This window comes from Mastigoproctus giganteus, chromosome 12 (genome assembly GCF_048544385.1).
Source record: "Mastigoproctus giganteus isolate SK-2022 chromosome 12, ASM4854438v1, whole genome shotgun sequence".
Classification (NCBI taxonomy): domain Eukaryota; kingdom Metazoa; phylum Arthropoda; class Arachnida; order Uropygi; family Thelyphonidae; genus Mastigoproctus; species Mastigoproctus giganteus.
In genome coordinates, this window is record NC_143586.1 from 6,275,551 (window position 1) to 6,298,763 (window position 23,213).

The following is a 23,213-nucleotide window of genomic DNA, read 5'->3' on the forward strand; positions in this document are numbered from 1 at the left end:
CTACTACTTTTCACTGGAAAAGTAGAAATGGTTAGGCTACTGCTAAATGGAAGTGGGCCTTCCATTATATAATCCTCCTGTATAATGCTATCTAAAGAGCTTGGCACTTATAAAAAAAGAAAAAACTCCAAAATACATACTTTATCATTTCAAGGGGAGTAGAGTAAAATGCTATGAGTTTTCTTTAGTTATATATATGGATCAAGAAAATATAATTTAACTCCGTAAAAAAAATGCAGTGGGTGCACATTAATAGTACAACTGAATGCCCCCAGTTTGATAATTCATTCATTTTCTGACCACCCATTTTCCTGCTATTATTGAATTTAGTTCTTGAGTTGGTCATTTGCCCACACAGCATATCAGAGTTAGCTGTGCAGGATGATTTAATCTAGAGCAATAAAATATTTTAGTACAGAGACCAAGAGAAAATTAGATTGACTAATTTACTCTAATTTAATTATCATGCAAGCATTAGAGCAAAGAGTGCTTACCCTGTTATGGCCAAAGATCTAACAGGAAACAGGATAGCATGGAGTAAAATAGTGAATAATAGCACAGGAGTGACTTGTAATAGTAGAGTGATCTGTATATCCACTAGGTATAACAGATTTGGATGATGATGACTGCATCTAATATAAAGTGGGAACACAGTAATGTACAATACTGTGTAATTTGAATGAAGGCAGTTTGCAGTGCTAGATTTAATTTATGGCATGAGAAAGTTTGTTAAAAGATCATGAGATTGTCTACCTCTCTTCACAAAAAAGATTAGTGTCTTGCTGATAATGAGAAAAAGAGAAATCAAATAATTTCTGGGTCTTACAAATCACAAAACTGATGTAACACATTTATTGAACAGTTCCTATAGATTGGAAATGTGCAAAGGTATTTCCAATTCACAAGTGGAGGGGAAAGTCAAAAATGTTCTTGAAAGAGGTACACCAGAAACAGAAGCTCTGTTTTAAGATAATATTTTACAGAACTAGACAACAATATTTTTATCCCAGATAGGTTAAAAATAAATAAATATAAAGAGGAAATTTTTATTTTTTATTTTTATAACTTTTTAAACAACAGCTGAAATATTATCATATACTGTATATTTTTTTATTTTTAGCATTAGCATTAGTAGAGGCATATGATGCAAGAAAGCAAGCTTAGGCAGCATCAGCCAAAAAAAAAAAAAAAAAAAAAAAAACACGCTCCCATTTCACACCTCCGTTCGTTCCAAGTACGTGTCCAGCTCAGCCTTAAATTTATTTAGGCTATCAACTTCCACAACAAAGGATGGAAGTCTGTTCCACCAACCAATTACCCACTGGCTAAAGGCAAAATTCTGCACATCTATCCTACATCTGTCTTTTCTCAATTTGAATTTATGCCCTCTCAAATGATTATTCTGAGCAAGAGGAAGAATTCCATCAGCACTGAGCAAGCTCAAGCCATTCAAGGCTTTATACACCTCAATCAGATCACCTTGCAGGTGCCTCGTCTCCAGACACTGTAATTTGCAAAAGTTAAGCCTTTCTTTGTAAGAGCAACCCATTGTTCCATTCACTAATCTTGTTTCCCTTCTCTGTACTTGTTCCAACAGCTCTACATCCTTCTTAAAATGAGGCCTCTAGACCTGTATACAGTACTCAAGGTGTGGCCTGACCATTGCCTTATACAAGGGGATAATCACCTCCTTATCCCTGATAGCAAAATTCCTCTATATCACTGACAAGACATTATGAGCTACTCTTGCAGACCATCTGCACTGCTCAGAAAACTTCATATCTGCCTGCACAATTATCCCCAGGTCCTTTTTGTTCTCTATCACTGACAGTGTGGTACCATAGAGTTGATACGTCACTCTGGGGTTGCTGCTTCCCATATGTAGTACTTTACATTTGTCAATGTTAAACTTCATCTGCCACCTCTCAGCCCATCTGCTCAACTTTTTTAGATCCTGTTGCAGCAGGGTACTGTCATTAGTGTCCTTAACAACCCTGCCAACCTTCGTATCGTCTGCAAACTTGGACATTAAGCTTGATATACCATCATCAATATCATTTATAAATACAGAAAACAACAATGGACCCAATACTGAACCCTGAGGGATCCACTAATAACATTAGTCCAGGATGAGTACTGTCCATTGATTACCACTCTCTGTCTTCTCCCACTCAATCATCCCTTTATCCATAGCAGCAATTTGCCTCCAATGCCACACTGCTCCAATTTGTGCAGCAGTCTTCCATGTGCAACAGTATCAAAAGCCTTTCTAGGATCCCAATATATGATATCAAAGTTATTCCCTGAATCCAGTTCCTTTGTGACAACATCATAGTACCCAATCAAATTGGTCAGGCAAGACATTCCCTTAACAAAACCATGCCATGTCCGAGCTATAACTGAAGTCTTGTCTAGATGATCCTGCAGTGCTTCTTTAACCAGTGCCTCCATTAATTTACCTGGAACAGAAGTTAAACTAACAGGTCTATAATTACTTGTATTGCCCTTTGATCCTCCTTTGGGAATTGGGATCAGATTTGCACATCTCCAGTCCATGGGCACCTCCCCTGAGTCCAAAGAAGCTCTCATAATTATGGCTAAGGGTTTGCTTACTTCCTTTGCTGCCTCCTTTAATATAACTGGATAGATCCCATCCACCCCGGATGCCTTTTTTATGTTTATCTTCAACAATTTCTCCTCCACTTTCCTCTCAGTTATTACAAAATCATCCAGCTAATTGCCAGAGTTTAACTCACCTCTGGCATTTCCCTCCCTGAATAACTCCTTCTAGGTGAACGTAGATGCAAAATACTCATTTAGTTTGTTAGCCACCTGAGCAGGATCATCAACAGTTGAACCATCAATATCCAGTGGACCAATCTGATTCATCCCTTTCCTTCTAGAGTTTACATAGGTAAAGAACTCTTTTCTGTTTTAATTTGCATCCTTTGCCAAGAATTTCTCATAATCTGCCTTTGCCTGCCTAATCTCCTTTATGACTTGGTTACAGACCAGCTTATATCTATCATAGGCTTCCACGTCACCCATTAATTTATGTATCCCATGCATTTTTCTTCTCTGCCGCATGTCTCATTAGTTCATCTGATATCCATTTAGGCCTAAACCTTGAACAATATTTCTTAGTTGGTATGTAAAGCCTAGTAGCTTCCAAGATAAATTCTTTGAATGCTTCCCATTTTGAATTTGCTGTTGGTAACATCATCAGTTGGTCCCACCATATAGAATTTAAATACTGTCTCAGATCACCGTAGTCACCTTTACGAAAGTAAAAACCCTTCCCTTTACTCCTGATAGTAGTTATTTTTTTTTTTTTTTTTTTTTTTTTTAAGGAGCATTAGCAACTAAGGCCATATTGCTCCGGGGATATGCAGTGGTCATTCCCTGACCTTTCCACATCCTCCGTATTTGGTAGTGATAGGCTCGAACAACAGTCTAATCAAGAAGCGTGTGCTACGCACTGCTGCTCCTTCTCACCTGGCTACGGAAGGGCCGATAGTAGTTACCTCTTTGAGTAAATCCCACTTCAGCACAATGTGATCACTGCCACCTAGTGGTTCCTTTATCTGCAGGATTCTTAATGCATGAAGAATCACTAATGATAATCAGATAAAGAATATTACTCCCTCTAGTTGCCTCCCAAACATGCTGATGTAGAAAACAATCATCCAATAAATCCACAAAATCCTTGCTAGTGTGTGAGTGACCAACCACAAATTCCAGTCAATATCTGGGAAATTAAAATCCCCCATTATAAGATTCTGATTTACTGCCCCACTCTATTTCCTTGTACAGTTCCTTATTATACTCATCAGAGTCGTTAGGCCTATAACACACTCCTACTCTCAATTTTGATCTCCCAATGCTTGTGTCACACCAAACTGACTCGACACTGCACTGTCCAGCGATGTCGACTGGCTTCAATTCCTTGGATTTTATGTGTTTCTTAACTAATAGTATAACCCCTCCTCCCTTCTTCTCTTGTCTATCCTTCCTCTACACATTGTACTCCCCAAATTCCAGTTCTGCATTCCTTATATCTGTGTGATACGTCTCTGATATCCCAACAATATCTGCCTGTGATGTTCTGAACAATACCTCAAATTCACCAAATTTATTTACCAAACTCCTAGCATTGGTGTACATGCAAGTATACATGCACCTGTTCCTATTCTTAGCTACCCTAACACAACCCATGTGATTACTTGTACCGCAATGACTCCCAGCAGTCTTTGAAATACCCTGCATCTTGTTTTCCAGGCTGCTGCTCATCCCAATAGAAGCAGTGCAAGAATCACTTTCACCTCTGCCAGTGGCTACTGTTAATATATTAGTCCTTGTATCCATCCAAGCTAGCAGTTCTTGCACCCTCTCTATTTAAGTGTATCCTATCCCTGTAGAAGCAGTCTCTCCTGTTAACACGTACAGACCAGGCTGGAAAAAATTCTACCCCTTGAGTCTTGCACAATCTTTCCAGGGCCGAATTGATCGACAAGGCTCTCATCATATACTCCCTCCTACTGTGTCGGGGCAGAATTGCAGCAGACACTTTCAATTTCGATCCTAATTCACGGCTTTTTTTCAATGTTATTAAACCTACATTTGGTGAGTTGGTGGTAAATCTCTGCCGAAACAAATTAAACTTAAATTTAATATACATTTTTTAATTACATTTGTATGAAGTTTGGAATTCTTTCAGTATAGTTTTAATTTTCCATCTGAATCACTGATTGCATTAAAAGTGGAGATATGAGGGTAAAAAAAAAACAAAAAAAACGGTTGTCTCACTATTGGGTGGACAAAGCTCCCCCATGGCCACTACTCCTAACAAATTTCTGGAATAGCAATAAATGTCAACTAGAGGCATAACAGTGCATTATAGCAATTGGGTTGCACTGGGTTTTAATTTTGGGTTTTTATCATTCTGTGTTTACAGTTTCTGTACTTAGCAAACTTGATCATCTATATAACTGTTCATGCAACTTGAATTATTATTACAAATTTTTTATGTTTAGTTTCTTCTCATATCATATAGGTTTATCAATTTCAGTCATGTTACAGTTTGTAACGTGATGTATTTAAACATACAAACCGGAACATGTTTGTACTTTTATTTACAGTTTGTACATATATAAGTTTTGTAAATGATTTTAACCTGGGTGTACTTGTGCTGGTATTCTTTTAGTCTGGCTGCATGCAGTCGAAGAATCCCCATTTTTGAAAACTCAATAGTTTGAACTTATGAAAATTTTTTCATATTTTATTTCATGGTCCATAATACTATTCAGTTTTTGCTACAAAAATATCTTATAGATAATCATAGTAATTATTTCTGATCTGATGCCACTTTTCAGAAGTTTTTAATGAAACCTCCAACAGAAATTTTTTCATTACATTTTTTTACCATATCAAATACACATTCAAGAAAGATGTTATGAGAATATGGTTTGCAAAAAAAGTAAGTTGTTATGAGCAGCGTATACTTTTTTCTTTTTGGCACAATGTAAAGAGGATTTAAAATTTTCTACCTGAATACACTCTGTTGATATAAAACAAAACACACCTGCCAATATATAATTTGCCTAGAAGTTTTGTAACTAGATCAGTGTTTATTTGATCTAGTATGATAATATATTTTCCAAAAAACTCATTATGGATAATAATATGCACATTCTTCTTAGTACAAAATGAAAGTGATCTGAAGAATTCCAATTTAAATTTGTCACTAAGTTTTATAAGTTTGTGATGTAGCTGAAAGTTGACAATTTTCTTAGAATTTTCATTATTAAGGGTCACATAATCAAAGAAAAATGTATAACATGAATTTCAAAAAAAAAAAAAAAACTTTTTATATTTTTGTGTGCAACATAAAATGGTTTGTTTTTTTTAATCAAATAAAAGTTTTGTTATACATCCAAGCATATATTCAAAAAATGATCTGGTCTAAAATCTATTATTTGGGCACCACTTGTCTCCGTGCAGTGGGCATGGTCGTAGAACGGAGTGATTGTATGATTCAGTTCTGTGATTGGGTAATTATTGTGAATGCGTTTTGTTTCTGTTTGTTATGTGTTGTTGAGGAGGTGATGCTTAGCTTAGGTAGGGTGTTTGTCCCCCCCCCCCATCCTGCTGTTTCAAAATCGGAAACAAGTTCCCAATTTTAAAACAGCGGCAAGTGGGGGGATAAACACCCTAGGCATATTAACCTAGAAGGGTAGGAGGTGGGGAAAACAATGAGTGACATCTGTATTATTATTACTTCCTGACTTTTAGTCGAAGTATGGAGTGGTACCCAAGATCTGAATTTTAACTATGATTTATGAGTATCATGTTTTTTTTTTTATTTTGTGATTTTGAGTCTTAATGTAAAGTGAATTCCAAGGTTTTTTTTTTTTTTTTTTTTTTGATGAAACACCGAAAGGTAATGTGGAACTTACAGTATATATGGGTTGAAGGCTGAAAAGAAGACAAAAGATACTTTCTGACATCATTAGATTTCAACTTCCATAGTTTTTTGGGAAATACATGTGAAGGAAGGATGTTCCAGTGAGCAGAAGTAGCAGAGATAAATGAGGAGGAGAAAAAAGTTGAATACTCTGCGACATGTTCAATACTGGTTTAGAAGACAATGAAGGAATTAAAAATGCCAATTCAGAAGAACAGTGTATACAGAAGTATCTATAGAAAAGGAATGCAGTAGAAATTAGCATTGGCATTATTAGAGGCACATGATGCAAGAAAGCAAGCTTATACAGCATCAGCCAAAAAAAAAAAAAAACTCTACCCATTTCACTGATCCATTCATTCCAAATGTTTGTCTAGCTCTGCCTTGAATTTATTTAAGCTATCAACTTCCCCAACAACAGATGGAACTTTGTTCCAGCAATCAACTACCCGCTGGCTAAAGGCAAACTTCCGCACATATATATTCTACAACTGTCTTTCCTCAGTTTGAATCTATGCCCCCACTCAGGTTTGTAATCTGAGCAAGAGGAAGAATCCTATCAGCATTAAAGCCTGCTCAATCCATTCAAGGCCTTATACACCTCAATCAGATTGCCTCACAGGTGCCTAGTTTCCCAGAAGCTGCAATTTGCAGAACTTAAGCCTTTCTTCATAAGAGCACCCCTTTGTTCCCTTCACCAGTCTTGTTGCCCTTCTCTGTACTCATTCTAGCAACTCTACATCCTTCCTAAAATGAGGCTTCCAGACCTGTATGCAGTACTCAAGGTGTGGTCTGACCATTGCTTTATACAAGGGATAATTGAGCATATATTAGAAAATGGAGAGACTTTGTATGAGACAGGGAATTAATTAATTAATCTGACTACCCTCTTCTGAATGGAGTCTAGAAGCCTGAGAGAGATTTTGGGAGCATAACTCCAGATGTGTGAACAATATTCATGGTAAATTGGAAGCATTCATTCATGGAAGTAATCATGTTAGCTACAAGGCTTTTTGACATTGAAAACATCTTTAGTAGTTGAATTTTTGCATTATGAAAAAGTGTTACAAAAAAACACACAGAGGAAGTACATATGCACATATATTATTATGGTTAAACAATTCACCTAATTTTTTTAACATAATTTGCGAGAAATTATAGTCCCTTTGAAGAATATTATATCGTAGCTTATTTCAAACGAATCGAATTTCAACACAAGTCCACGTGCATATATATTATCACAGTTAAACAATTATTAAGCCACAATAATTATTTAACCATAATAATATATATATACCACGTAAAATAATATATTTTACGTGGTATGTATTGTGCATACTTATGTCGAATACATTAATAAAATTAAGAGATGAATAAGTCATTTACAGAGACTCATGGGGCTTAAGCTATTGTTACAATGTTATAATGTTTATATAAAGGGACTTAATCAATGGGTAAAAAGAGAATTTCCTAAAATTATCTGGTATTGCAATTATATGATTTGATGAAATTTCTAAATATTTTCGTGAATACATGTGCGGAATGGTAACTTTACACATGCCTTTCATTAATGAGAATGAAATCTTAAAATGAAAACAGATATGTTGAACTTTATGAACAAAATAAAGAATTAATTCGTGTGCAAAGGGGAAGAATTTGAATCCAATATTAATACTGAAAAGACATTAGAAATTTGTACACAACTGTGCATTGAACTGGATGGCAATGGAAAAAATTAACAATTTCAACAGTTAAAAGAAGCTGACGATTTCTTTCCAATTCCAAAAAAAACACAACGAAATAAGAATAGCCAAGATGAATCAATTATCATCTGCGATGAGAAGACAAGAGAATACCGTTGGTTAATGAGTTATACCAGTGCTTCTCAAAGTGGGCTATATCGCCCCCTGGGGGGGCGTTTGAATTATCTATGGGGACATTAGGCATGAAAGGGGGCGACAGGGAGGCGATAGGCCATCAACAACTCTGCCAGGTAACGAATCTTTACTACTACTACTAGCATACATACGTTTCATAAAATATGAAAAGTTGAACGAAGAATTATTATTTGCAAGATATCTAGAAACGTATACCAAAGGCGAGTCGATATTTCAGGTTACTGAAAAGTTTTTTAAAGACAGGGGAAATTCTACTTACAAATGTACTTGCTTGTGCAAGGATGGAGCACCATCAATGATTGGCCGTTACAAGGGTTTTATGGCTTATTTAAAAAATGCTGTGCCAAATATTATTACTGTTCATTGTATCATTCACTGTCAGCATTTAGTTGCGAAAAAACTTGGTGATCAACTGCACAATTCTCTACAAACTGTTATTACTGCTATAAACAAAATTAAAGCACATTCTTTGAATGATTGTATATTTCGAAAGCTTTGTGATCAAAACAGTGAAGATTTTGAATGATTGCTACTTCACTCCGAGGTTCAGTGACTGTCAAAAGGCAACTGTCTCAACAGATTTTATGAACTCTTTGATACTGTTGTCGAGTTTTTTGAAGATAGAACAAAGAAAATGAAAACTGATATTGCTTATCTTGCAGATTTATTTACTAGATTCAACTCAATGAACTTACATTTACAAGGACAAGATGTAACTCTTATTAAGGCGAAAACTCAAATTTCAGCATTTATTTCAAAATTAAAGCTTTTTATATGCAACGTAGGACGACGTGAATTGCATCAATTTCCAAATCTGTTGGAAATAGAGAAAAAAGAAAAAATAGCTGATGAAATTCTACTAATGTTTTGTAAAAATCTAGAAATGTTGCACAGAGATATGCAGGAAAGGTTCGAAGATCTCCTTAATTTGAAATTTCCAGATTGGGTTATAAATCCTTTTTTAAATAATGACGATGGTAAACGTTTTGTAGAAGAATTGATTAAGTTACAAAATGAAGTTGAACTGAAGCCAAAATTTCAAAATTCATATCAGGAATTTTGGTTACAAAAGAAAATCCCTGACCATTATCCTGCATTGTGGGGAATTGTAAAAAAATTACTTATTTCTTTTTCAACATCGTATCTAGTCGAAACCAGTTTCAGTGCTGTATCTCAATTGCTGACAAAACAAAGAAATTGTCAGGATGTTGTTAAACGTGGCGATTTACGACTTCTACTTACAGATATTAAACTAATATTGATAAGCTAATAAATCACCACCAAGCTCATACATCGCATTAAATATTAAAATATAATTAACTATAATTTTTATGACTTAATTTAAGTGACTATAACTGACTTTATTTATGTAGTTGTAATTTTTTAAGAAGAAGGAATAAAGTGCAGTAAATAGTTTTCTTTATAATTCACATACATACATGAAGGGCTGCATTTACGTTTTTGGAGGCAAACAGACAAATATTCATTTTAGTTATTTAGCTTCACTTTATATTGGTGGGCTAAAAAAAAGCCCTCGCCAGGGCTTTTTTTTTTTTTTTTAGGGGGGCGGTGATCCAAAAAAGTTTGAGAAGCACTGAGTTATACGAATAAAGAAAAATGCACATTATTGTCAGAAGCTATCTAAAGTGAAATTGATAATAAAAAAGACAAGTTGATAGAAGTGTTTCTCATGAGACCTGCAGGATGTGGAAAGACAATCACTATCAAATTGTTGATGGAAACACAAGTTTCTCAAATTCGTTGCACATATATACAATGCATATGTCACCTGCACCTCTATGGGGAGAGCGGCGGTAGCAATCAATGGTACGACACAATTTTCAACAAGTACGTTGATCACTATGTTGCTACTCTCATTAGGAAGCATGAACATACCGTATTTCCCCATGTATAAAATGCTCCCATGTATAAGATGCACCTTAATTTTGGGGCCCGAAATTTGAAAAAAAATGTATTACATAAAGTTACTGAACTCAAGTTTTATTCATCATAAAATTCATACAACTCCTCATAACTTGAATTCAGCACTGTACGAAAATCTTTTCTGAGCCATTTCTGGGCAGAACGTGGCAAAACCTAACCTAATATACCGGTAACAAGTGCAAAACAATGAGTGCAAAGACAACAAGCGCGAAAAAGTGGGAAATGCAAGTAAAAAAAATCTACAACCACTGTATAAGACGCACCCAGTTTTTTGACCCCAAATTTTTCGAAAAAAGGTGCATCTTATACATGGGGAAATACGGTATGTTTTATAGAAGATTTATGCCAATTACCTTCTATACGTAAACTTTTAAAAGTTTACGTGCAGCTATACGTAAACTTTTAAAAGAATTCATTATTTGGCCCAATATTATGGCACTCGTACTTTCACGAACTTGTACAAGTTTTCTGTCCAACATGTCTAGTAAAGTTTCGAGCAACAGGATTCCCATAACGTTTTTATACAATGTTGTATGACAGTCTAATAGTCCATTCTCGGCATTATTTAAGAAATTAGTTAACGGAGAAGCATTTACCAACAGAGATTTCTCGATAACATCAATGAATGTACAAAGTTTATGTAGTCATGCACAAGACATTGAAATTGATTTCATCCTATAATGGAGCAAAATATTAGTTTTGAGTGATGCATCTCCAATTAGGATCCCATAAGATGACAGTCAAGTACATACTGTTCTATTCAAGAAAATTCAGTTTTATTGGGAGACTCCATTGTCAGGGAAGTACGTAATATTTTTGTAATAACAATAGGTGGACTAGAACCAGTATGTGTTTTCCGGGAGCAACAATTAATGATATTACCAAAATAATGTAAGATTTTAGAGGGGGGGGGGAAAGAGCATTATAGTAATAATGGCATGTGATGCAAGAAAGCAAGCATTATGTAGTATCAGCCAGAAAAAAAAAAAAAAATTCCCACAACCATTCCCTCTAAATATTTATCCAGTTCCTGCTTTAATTTATTTAACCTATCAACGACAGATCAAAGTTTGTTCCAGCAATTAACCACCCGCTGGCTAAAGGCAAACTTCCGCACATCTATTCTACAGCTGTCGTTCCTCAATTTGAATTTATGCCCCCCTTAGGTTCGTAATCTGAACAAGTGGAAGGATCCCATCAGAATTCAGCATACTCAACCAATTCAAGGCTTTATACACCTCAATCAGTTCACCTCGCAGGTGCCTAGTCTCCAGCCACTGCAATTTGCAGAACTTAAGCCTCTCTTGGTAAGAGGATCCCTTCATTCCCCTCAACAATCTTGATGCCCTTCTCTGTACACACTCAAGCAAATCTACATCCTTCCTAAAATGAGGCCTCCAGACCTGTACGCAGTACTCAAGGCGTGGCCTAACCACTGCCTTATACAGCGGCACAATCACCTCCTTTTCCCTGCTAGCAAAATTCCTGAATATCATTGACAAAACCCCATGAACTGCCCTTGCTGCCTGTCTGCATTGTTTAGGAAACTTCATATCTGACTGCACAATTACTCTCAGGTCTTTTTCATTTTCTACCACCTGAAGTGTAGTACCAGACAGTTGGTACATTCCTCTGGGATTACTTCTACCCTTATGCAGTACTTTGCATTTGTTAATGTTAAACTTCATTGCCACTTCTCAGCCCATCTTCCCAAATTTTCTAGATCCTGTTGAAGTAGCACACTGCCATTACTGTCATTCACAATCCTGCCAACCTTTGCATCATCTGCAAACTTCGACACTAAGCCTGATATACCTTCATCAATATCATTGATAAATATACAAAACAACAATGGACCCAACACCGAACCCTGTGGGACTCCACTAATAACATTAGTCCACGAAGAGCAGTGCCCATTGATTACCACCCTCTGTCTTCTCCCACTCAACCATCTTTTTATCCATTGTAGCAACTTACCCTTAATACCACTCTGCTCCAATTTGTACAGTAGTCTTCCATGCACAACAGTGACAAAAGCATTCCTGAAATCCAAGTATTTGATATCAAAATTATTTTTTGTATCCAGTTCCTTTGTAACCACATCATAATATCCAATCAGATTTATCAGACAAGACTTTCACTCAACAAACCCATGCTGTGTCTGAATTATTACCGCAGTCTTTTCTAGATGATCCTGCAATGCATCTTTAACCAGTGACTCCATTATTTTACCCGGAACAGAAGTTAAACTAATTGGTCTGTAATTACTAGTGCCACCCTTTGATCCCCCCTTTGTGAACTGAAGATACATTTGTACATTTCCAGTCCGTGGGGACCTCCTCTGAGTCCAAGGATGCTCTCATAATTATGGCTAAGGGTTTTACTTACTTCGCTTTGCCACCTCCTTTAATATAACTGGATAGATCCCATCCACTCCAGGTGCCTTTCTTATGTTTAACTTCAACAATTTCTCCTCCATTTTGCTCTCAGTTATTACAAAATCATTAAGCACCCTGCTACAATTTGATAACCTTCTGGCATTTTCAAACCTTAATAACTCCTCATGTGTGAATGTAGATGCAAAATACTCATTCAGTTTGTTTGTTATCCGAGCAGGATCATCAACAGTCGAACCATCGATATCAAGTGGACCAATCTGATTCATTCCCTTCCTTTTAGAGTTTATATAAGTAAAGAAATCCTTGTTGTTTTTCTTAGCATCCCTTGCCAAAGATTTCTTGCAATCTGCCTTTGCCTGCCTAATCTACTTTTTGACTTGATTACAAACTAGCTTATATCTGCCATAGGCTTCTATGTTGCCTAATAATTTATATGCATCAATTGCATTTTTCTTCTCTGTCATGAGTGTCATTAGTTCATTTGACAACCATTTAGGCCTAAACCTTGAGCAATATTTCTTAATAGGTATGAAATGTTTAGTAGTTTCCACAATTAATTCCTTGAATGCTTCCCACTTAGATTTTGCTGTTGGTAACATCATCAGTTGGTCCCACTGTACAGAATTTAAAAACTGTCTGAGACCACTGTAGTCACCTTTATGGAAGCAAAAACACTTTCCTTTACCCCTGATGGTAATTATATCTTTAAGTAAATCCCACATCAGTACATTGTGATCAATGCCACCTAGTGGTTCCTTTATCAGCAAATTCTTAATACACGAATGATCACTGCTGATAACCAGATCAGGAGTATTACGCTCTCTGGTTGTCTCTAGCACATGCTGCTGCAGAAAACAATCATCCAATAAATCCACAAAAGCCTTTGATGCGAGTCACCAACCCACAAGTTACAGTTAATATTTGGGAATTTAAAATCCCTCATTATAATAAGACATTATGATTTACTAGACCACTCTATTTCTGTGTACAATTGTTCGTTGTAGTCATTTGAGTCATTAGACCTATAACACACTCCTACTCTTATTTTTGCATTGGCAGTGCTTATGTCACACCAAACTGACTCAACATTGCACTTTCCATCCATGTCAACTGGATGCACTTCCTTAGATTTTGTGTTTCTTAACAGCATAACCCCTCCTCCTTTCCTATCCTGTCTATCCTTTCTGTACACATTATACTACTCAAATTCCAATTCTGCATTCCTGATATCTGTGTGACACCACATCTCTGATATCCCAACAATATCGGCCTTTGATGTCTTGATCAACACTTCAAATTCATCAAATTTATTTACTATACTTCTAGCATTGGTATATATGCAAGTATACATGCACCTATTCTTATTTTTAGTTACCCTAACACATCCCATATACCCACCTATTTCACAATGACTGCCATCAGTCCCTGAAACCCCCAGCACCCATCGCTCCAGGCCGCTGTTTTTTCTAATAGAGGTAGTGCAAGAATCACCTTCACCTCTGCCTGCAGCTACTTTTAACTTTTTAGTCTGTGAATCCCCCCAAGCTATCAGTTTTCCAACCCACCTAACTCTGCCTCAATAGCATCAGCAAATATTCTTGCACCCTTTCTATTTAAGTGTATCCCATTCCTGTAGAAGCATTCTCTCCTGTTAACAAGCACAGACCACGCTGAAAAAAAATTCTACCACATGAACCTTGCACATTCCCTCCAGGGACAAATTGATTGACAAGGCTCTCATCATGTACTCCCTCCTATCGTGTCTGGGCAGAATTGCAGACACTTTCAAATTTAACCCTAATTTAAGTAAATCTGCAGATCTGCTATTCTTAATGTCACTGATGCCAATGTGTACAACAATATCACCATTTGTGCCCTTAAAAGATGATATATGTTTTCACAACATAATCAACTTTTGCCCCTGGCAGATATACCCTGGTCCTATTCCATCTATTCTTTTTACACAATATATTACCCATCCCCCTGACAACAGAGTCACCAACAACTAGTTCCTTTGGGACCAGCGCATTCTGCCTTGGCAATTGCCACTGTGTTGCCCGATGCACAATAATGAGCTCTGACATTGAGTTGGGCAGCTGAGAGCTTGACAGGCCCCTCATATTAATTTCTTCGAGTGCATCTACCCTACACTTCAAGCTCTCATAGACATCCATTAGAATGCTGAGTTGACACCTAATTTCTAGACACTCTCTGCACCTGGCACACACAAAGACATCCTCCTTGGCTAGATCATGTTCTGTTCCAGAGAGTTCAGCAAACATTTCACAAGTTGCACAATTTTTTTTAGGCTGTGATGCGTTGGAGAATCACCCCCCCCCCCCAGTTTTCCCCTGAGTCACAGCACTCCTGCCACTTTGTGCCCGTTGCTTTGCTGCTCTAGTCTGGGGTATGATATTTTAAATTAATAAGATCAATAAATTTAATTAAATAATTGTCAATACTACACTATCTAACAGAATCCTAAATGCAGTGATGTGCACTTCCCATATAATTTTACGTTAGAGCTACCTAGTTACCACAATTAAAAATTTGAATTCCCTACTACTCTCTATACAAAAACAATGGCTGCAAGATTCAAACGAAACAACGGTTTGACGTATATTAAGTAGTAATCTACAAAAACTCTTATCTAAATTAAAAATAAAAATAACCAGCGTAACTAGAACTATAAGACTACTTATAAAGTAAATTATAAAATAACAATTAGGTAAATAAAACAGCAACCACTTATCGCTTTTTCGGAGCCTGTAATTCACAGCTGTAATTGTTAAAAGAGTCAGCACCCTCTTGATATCACCAGACTAATGATATGACTTGACAATTTGTTGTATAAATATTTTATCTATGATAACAGGGTTTCTATGTTGAAAGCATCGTAGATTATAACAAAACCTGAAGAACAACACATGGATTTTGGAGAAAAGATTTTATCGGTGTGGCTCAAACCTGCAGAGGTTATCATTAATGGATATCTTCAGATTGGTGTATTGTTAGAAGTGGGTCCATCAAGGATCAGTTTTTGGCCTATTTCTCATTTTCATAAAATGATATTGATGAAAGGATAAAAGAAGTGATGTCAAAATTTGCAGATTATGTGAAGATTGGGAGAGTTGTTAATGATTACTGAGAGGCAGTGCTCCTACAGGCTTCAAGAATGGTCAGAAAAGTGGCAGTTGTGGTTTAATGTAATCTTACACACTTGGGCAATAGCAACCCCAAATGTCGAGCAGCATAAACAGGAGGCCAGGAACACATATGGTGTCCTACTGATGATTTATCAAACAACAGCTTTCAGAGGTTGGGAAGCCAAAATACCACTGTATAAGTCAATTGTAAGACCACACTTGGAATACTCTGTTCAAGTATGAAAACCTCATCTTTGAAAAAAAAACAAAAAAAAAAACAAAAACGTGAATTTCTTTAGAGTCCAAAGACAGGTAACCCAAATGTGGAGAATGGCAAAAGGACAACCGTACAAGGAAAGACTTGGAATATGTGAGCTACAGAGCTTGGCAACCATGCATATTGGAGAGCGATTGACTGGTATCTGTAAGGATAGTAAAATGAATGAAGGTGAAGTTTTCACTGTTATAGAGGTTTACAGAACTAGGAGCCATAAATTCAAATTATGGGAGAAAAGGTTTAGACTGGATTGCAGGAAGTTTCCTTTAGCTAGCAGGTTGTTTACTAGAACAATTTGCCTCTGCAGTAACTAAGGCTGACAGTTTGAAGAAGTTCAAAGGTGAACAAAGGGGGGGGGGAGCATAATTAGTCTATTTTCTTATCCACTCACATCATTTATATAGCTTTTACTTTTTTTATATCTTTCATTCTATTTTTATTATTTTTGATTTATCATATTCTCATATTCCTTCATTATTATTTTTATTTCATGTTCTTATTATTTTTTATTACTTTTTTTTTTTTTTTTCCAGTGCAGCACTATATAGCTTATACTAATACTAGTCTAGAAACAAGTCATAAAGGAGATTAGGCAAGCTAAGAGAGATTATGAGAAGTCGTTGGCAAAGCACAAAAAGAGAAGCAGCTTGTTATTTTGGTTTTTAGGAGCATTAGCAACTAAGGCCATATTGCTTTGGGAATATGCGGTGGTCATTCCCTGACCTTTCCACATCCTCTGTATTTGGTGGTGATGGGCTCGAACCCCAGTCTAATCAAGAAGCGTGTGCTATGCACTGCTGCTCCTTCCCACCTGGCTACGGAGGCGCCTTTTCGAGTGTGTTAACGGAAGAAAGTGACTTTATTGCGGACAAGTTCTTTCTAACCCGTACAAAAATATGGTTACGAATAACAAGGGAAATGTGAAAAGATCAAAGAAGGTGATGACATTAGCGAATAAAACTGAGTTATTTGATAAAATTTCTAATGGTGAAAGTGTCTCCTCAGTGGCAAAACATTATAAAATCAATGAGTCAACGGTACGATCAATCGAGAAATCGGAAGAAAAAATCCGCCGTAGTGTCCATGAAAACATGCTAATTGCTTCAAAAATTTGCTCTGTAACTCATGATGTTAAATTAGAAAAAATGGAAAAAGCTTTAAATATGCGGATAGAAGACCGAACTCAAAATAAAATTCCGTTAAGTTCATTCATCATTCGTGAAAAGGCAAAACTCCTTTATCCACACTTTAGCGAAACTGGTGACAGCACTGGCGGGATAAGTTTTTTAGCTAGCAAAGGTGCTAGTTTGAAATTTCTAATAAATATTACATTTAATATTAAATTGTTTCTTATTTTCATTTCGATGCCATATGCTTGCATTTCACTACGTACTGTCTATGTACATAGTCATATTATGAAGGTACATATAATACATAAATAGACAAAATTTTAGACTAGTTTTTCTTATATATTTCATACTTTGGAACGGAACCCCTTTATTACTATGGGAGCCATAACTCAGTATTCGCGGCATTTCTCAGGAATGTAACCCCCGCGAATAGCAGGGGTTTACTGTAATTACAGACTGTTAGCTTAAATTCTGTTTCAGAGAAAATAATGTAGTCTCTGGTTAAAGAAGTAACACAAGGATCATCTAGACAGGAATGCCCTTATACTGCAGTCACAGTGGATTTAGCATTAGCATTAGTAGAGGCATATAATGCAAGAAAGCAAGTTATATAGCATCAGCCAAAAAAAAAAAAAAAAAACCACCTTCCCATTTCACCCATCCAATCACTCCAAATATTTGTCTAGTTCTGCACTGAACTTATTTAAGTTGTGTTGACCTCCACTACAACAGATGGAAGTTTGTCCCAACTATCCAACTACCACTGGCTAAATGTAAATTTCTGCACATCTATTCAACAATTGTCTTTCCTCAATTTCAATTTATGCCCCCTCAGGTGAGTAATCTGAGCAAGAGGAAGAATCCCATTAGCCTTGAGCTTGCTTAAACCATTCAAGGCATTATACATCTCAATTAGACCACCTTGCAGATGCCTAGTCTCCAGAAGCTGCAATTTGCAGAACTTAAGCCTTTCTTGGTAACACCAACCCTTTGTTCCCCTCACCAATCTCGTTGCCCTTCTAGCAGCTCTACATCCTTCCTAAAATGAGGCCTCCAGACCTGTATACAATACTCAAGGTGTGGCCTGACCGTTGCCTTATACAAGGGTATAAGGCAACGGTCTCCCCTTATTCTCTGCTGGCAAAATTCCTGTATATCATTGACAAGACACCATGAGCTACTCTTGCAGCCTGTCTGCACTGATCAGAAAACTTCATATCTGACTGCACAATCAACCCCAGGTCCTTTTCATTCTCCACTACCCTGAGTGTAGTACCACCACCCAGTATATACGTTACACTGGGGTTACTGCTACCCACATGCAGCACTTTACATTTATTAAATGGCGATCTCATCTGACCAATCTGATTGGATATAATAATGCAATAACAAAGGAATTGGATGAAAATAATTATGACATCATACACTTGCATTTCAGGAAATGCTTTTGATACTGTTGCACATAAAAGACTGCTGTACAAATTGGAGTAGTGTGGCATTAAGGGCAAAGTTACTGTTCTGGATGGTTGAGTGGGAGAAGACAGAGTGGTCATTAGTGGATACTGCTCTTCATGGATTAATGTTATTGGTGGAATCCATCAGGGTTGAGTGCTGGGCCCATTGTCATTTTTTATATTTATCAATGATACTGATGAAGGCATATCAGGCTTTATGTCCATGATTTGGAGATGATACAAAGGTTGGCAGGGTGGTTAATGATAGCAATGACACCAGGATCTAGAAAGGTTTGGCAGATTTCCTGAGAAATGACAACTGAAGTTTAATACTGATAAATGCAAAATACTACATATGGGTAGCAGTAACCCCAGACACTATCAACTGTGTGGTACTACACTCAGGCTAGTTGAAAAAGTCCTTGTGGTAATTGTGCAGTCAGATATGTAGTTCTCTGAGCAATGCAGATTGGCTGCCAGGAAAGCACACCTCAAGGAGTTTTGTCTAAGATATACAAGAACTTTGCTAGCAGGGACAAGGAAGTGATTATCCTGTTTTATAAGTAATGGTTAGGCTGCATCTTGATTACTGCATGTGAATTTGGAGGCCTCATTTTAGGAAACATACAGATCTGCTTGAACGTTGCAGAGAAGGGTAACGAGAATGGAAAGACAGGCTTCAGTTCTGCAAACTGCAGCATCCTGAGACTATGCACCTGCAAGGTAATCTGACTGATGGTTTTTAAGGCTTTGAATGATCAAGAAATCTCAATGTTGATGGCATTCTTCCTCTTGTTCGGGCAGCAAACATGAGGTGGCTTAAATTCAAATTGAGGAAGGATGGTTGCAGGATAGATGTGAGGAGGTTTCCTTCAGCCAGCAGATGGCTGAATGTTGGAACAAACTTCCATCTAGTGTTGCAGAGGTGAGCAGTTTGAATAAATTCAAGGAAGGATTAGATTAATTATTGGAGGGAGTGGACAAGCAATATGGAAGGTTTTTTTGGTTGATGCTTCTAAAGCTTGCTTCCTTGCATCATATGTTACTATAATAATAATAATAATAATAAAATTACAGAGAACTATTTTAAATTACTTCTTGCCTTTATTCTAATCTTAACTGAAGGATGAGAGAAGTCTGCCAGACACCTGCTTAATGTTACTTTTTTTTAAATATGCACCCGAAAAAAAAAAAAAAAAAACACATTAAGCTTAAGAATTAAGAGTTAATGACTTTTTGGTTTTTATTAAAGTTACCTTAAAGTGATCCATGAGATCGGCTGTTGCAGCATAAGGAGCACCAATAACAACTTCATTGACATACTAAAAGGGAAAAAGAAACATATGAGTACAAATATATGAAGTTTCTAGAAAAGATTAAGTCATTAATGAATTTAACTGTAAGGAATAAAGCAACTAAGACCATTAAGTATCTGTATAGTATGGACCATACATATATAGAATTAATAACAGAGTTATGCTGGCTGTGGTTCAAATCCACATAAATTCTAAATATAGTTAGTGATAATATTTTTGTCAGTTAACTACTGGCAAATTCCATGACCTTATATGTGCTTATGCTAGAGTATAAACAAAATTTTATAAAACTTTTAAAAGTCATGACTTACAAATTACAAAAAAGAGCTCTCTGCTTTTATACATACAAAAAAAGAGTGCAAGCTGCACTCTTTTTCATATGTATAAAAGCAGAGAGCTAGTCTGGCAATTGTGAACATCATCTTCAGGTGATCATCTCTTTACCACTTAAGAGTCAGTTGTTTTTTTTTTTGTTACAAGAAATGGTTCTAAAAACTGTCAACCTTTTTAGTCCACTTTCCAAATATTGTGTGGCTTTTGAATCTCATATGATTACTTTGTCTTATGAATTTATTTATTATTAACATATAAAATACACAACAGGGGTACGCCCAGTTAAAGTGTATAACAGAACAGAAAATACATGAAGATACAAAGATTGTACATTAACGTGTAAATAAATAAAGAATACATACTATTTAATCATAATGAAACTGTTTCCTGTCCACAGCCATATCCAGATCATACATGTTCATAAGAGCCATAGTTCTTTTAAAGAACAAATTCTTGGATATCTCTAACCTAGAGTTATTGATGTGGACTTCTGTCTAGTAGCTACTGCTAGAACATTAAAGATCAATATGGCATAAAAGATCAGACAGGTAGGTTGAACCAGTGAAGATAGGGTACAACAGTTTTAGATCGAGAACAGTTTGCGATTTAAGTCTCTTATTTCTCCATAATTCCCCAGAAATATTATTAGGGCTGGGGAACCACACAGTAGTTTCCCATTCCTAATAACATTTCTGTTTACAATACACATATTCCCCTCCCCACAGTGTAGTGGGAGGGAATTAATTCTGCCTATCAGTTTTAAACAAGATGGTCACCAATTGACTTAAATGTCACCTGTTCATAACTCATTTGTTTATGGTCTGATACAAACAAAATTTATATTGCATAGCAGCCTGTCTGCACTGTTCAGAAAACTTTATGTGTGGCTGACTGTGGTCATTATCCCCATGTCTTTTTCATTCTCCACTACTCTGAGTGTGATAACACACAGCTGGCATGTTAATGTTAATCTGGGATTACTTCTACCCATATGAAGCACCTTGCATTTGCCAATGTTAAACTTTAATTGACACTTCTCAACTCATCTGCCTAATTTTTTTAGATCTTGTTGCAGTATCTTGATTACTGTCATTACCCCCTTCCAACCTGCAAACCTAGGCACCTGATATTTCATCAGCAACATTAACAAACATAGTAAACAACAACAGATCCAGCAGGAACCTTGAGGATCTCAACTAATAGCAGTAATTCAAGAAGAGTGATGTCCACTGTTAACCACTGTCTTTTTCCACTCAAACGTTCCTTCATCCTTAGCAGTAGCTTTTATCTATGTCACATTTCTTCAATATGCACAGAGATGTTCATATAGAACAATATTAAAAGCTTTTCTAAAACCTAAGTATATACGTCCAAATTATTTTTTTTGCATCCAATTCCTTTGTAACTGTATCACAGTAACCAATCAGATTGTTCAAACAAGACTGCCCCTTAACAAATAAATGCTGCGATTGCAGTAAAATTACATTTCTAGTCTAGTTGGTTCTGCATTACTTCTTTAACCAGTAACTCAATTATTTTCCACTGAAACAGAAGTTAAATTCACAGATCAGTAATTACTTATCCTTTGATTCCCCTTTCGAATCTTCAGGTCCATATGGACCTCCTCTGAATACAAGGATGCTCTCATAATTATGGCTAAAGGCATGCTGAACTCTTTTGTTGGGTCTCTTAATATAACCACAGAGATCCCACTGCCCAGATTACTTCTGCTTCAACAATTTCTCTTCCACCTTCCTCTCACTTATCACAAAATGATACACAATATAAAGGTTGGCAGGGTGGTTAATGACAGTAAGCAAGGCAAGCTACTGCAACAATATCTAGAAAAATTGAACCAATGGGCTGAGAAATGGCAGTTGAAGTTTAACATTGACAAATGCAAGGTACTTCCTATGGGTAGCAGTAATTGTTTATTAACATACCAAATATATGGAGGGTTGAGATTCATAGTGGCATAAGTCAGTCTATTCTCATTTTTGAGAACAAGGTGTTTTGTGTTTGTATTCATAAAAAACTCAAAAAATTTAATTTAATGAATTGCGATATAAATGGAGGTTAAAAAAAATTTACACGAGCTTGACAATTTTTGTTAATATTCAATTTTTTTTTTTTTTTTTTTTTTATCAGCAGTGTTTATATAATTGACTTACACCATTATGTTTCTAAGTAGTTTACCTATTTTAAAATGGTAAATTACTGTAAGTATATGACTGTGTAATCGAAACTATGATTTTGTACAGAAGAGGTTATATTTTTTCCCTGTAAAAAGTACACTATAACAAAATTTTAAAAAACCTGAGCGAGAGGCAACATTGAGAATTTTTTGCCAAAATAATCAAGATTGTCTTAGTTGTTGCAGAATGATCATAAAAAAGCTAAGATGAACATAATAAATTTAATTATAACTTAAAAGATGGTCGCAAAATTAAAAAATATATATTATAGTTGCTTTTTGTTGATGTTCTCATTTTTTTAAAAAAAGGAATTAAAGTTATCATCACTGGTTCTATAATCATAAAACACTGTCACCACAAACTACTGTTTATGCTTCATCTTCTTCTTCCTCGTAATCAGATAAGTGACCTAGATCATGAATTTTTTTGAGCTTCTAATACCTTTAAAGAAAGCATGGTGAACTGGGGGGATGTATTTAAGAAGGTATAGCATGTCTCTTTTCTTTAGAAAGTTCAGCACTCTAGGACCATCATACAACTTTTCTTGTTCAATATTTTTGCAGCTCTTAGGTCAACCCTCCTTAATGGATTCAGTTCCCTGAAGGAATGTCTTCATCCAATGTACAGTTGTAGAAAATCGTGAATGTGGTTTGCTTTT

At 36.1% G+C, this 23,213-nt stretch overlaps 1 protein-coding gene across 2 annotated transcripts in view; it reads right to left on the reverse strand.

The window, feature by feature from the left end:
* Pect (phosphoethanolamine cytidylyltransferase) overlaps positions 1-23,213 on the reverse strand; it is a 185,846-nt gene that overhangs the window by 32,367 nt on the left and 130,266 nt on the right. For both annotated transcript variants that reach the window (XM_090385653.1, XM_090385652.1), the window contains one exon: positions 19,968-20,033. In XM_090385653.1, the coding sequence (XP_090241779.1) occupies positions 19,968-20,033 (66 nt within the window). The remainder of the gene's footprint in view (positions 1-19,967; positions 20,034-23,213) is intronic.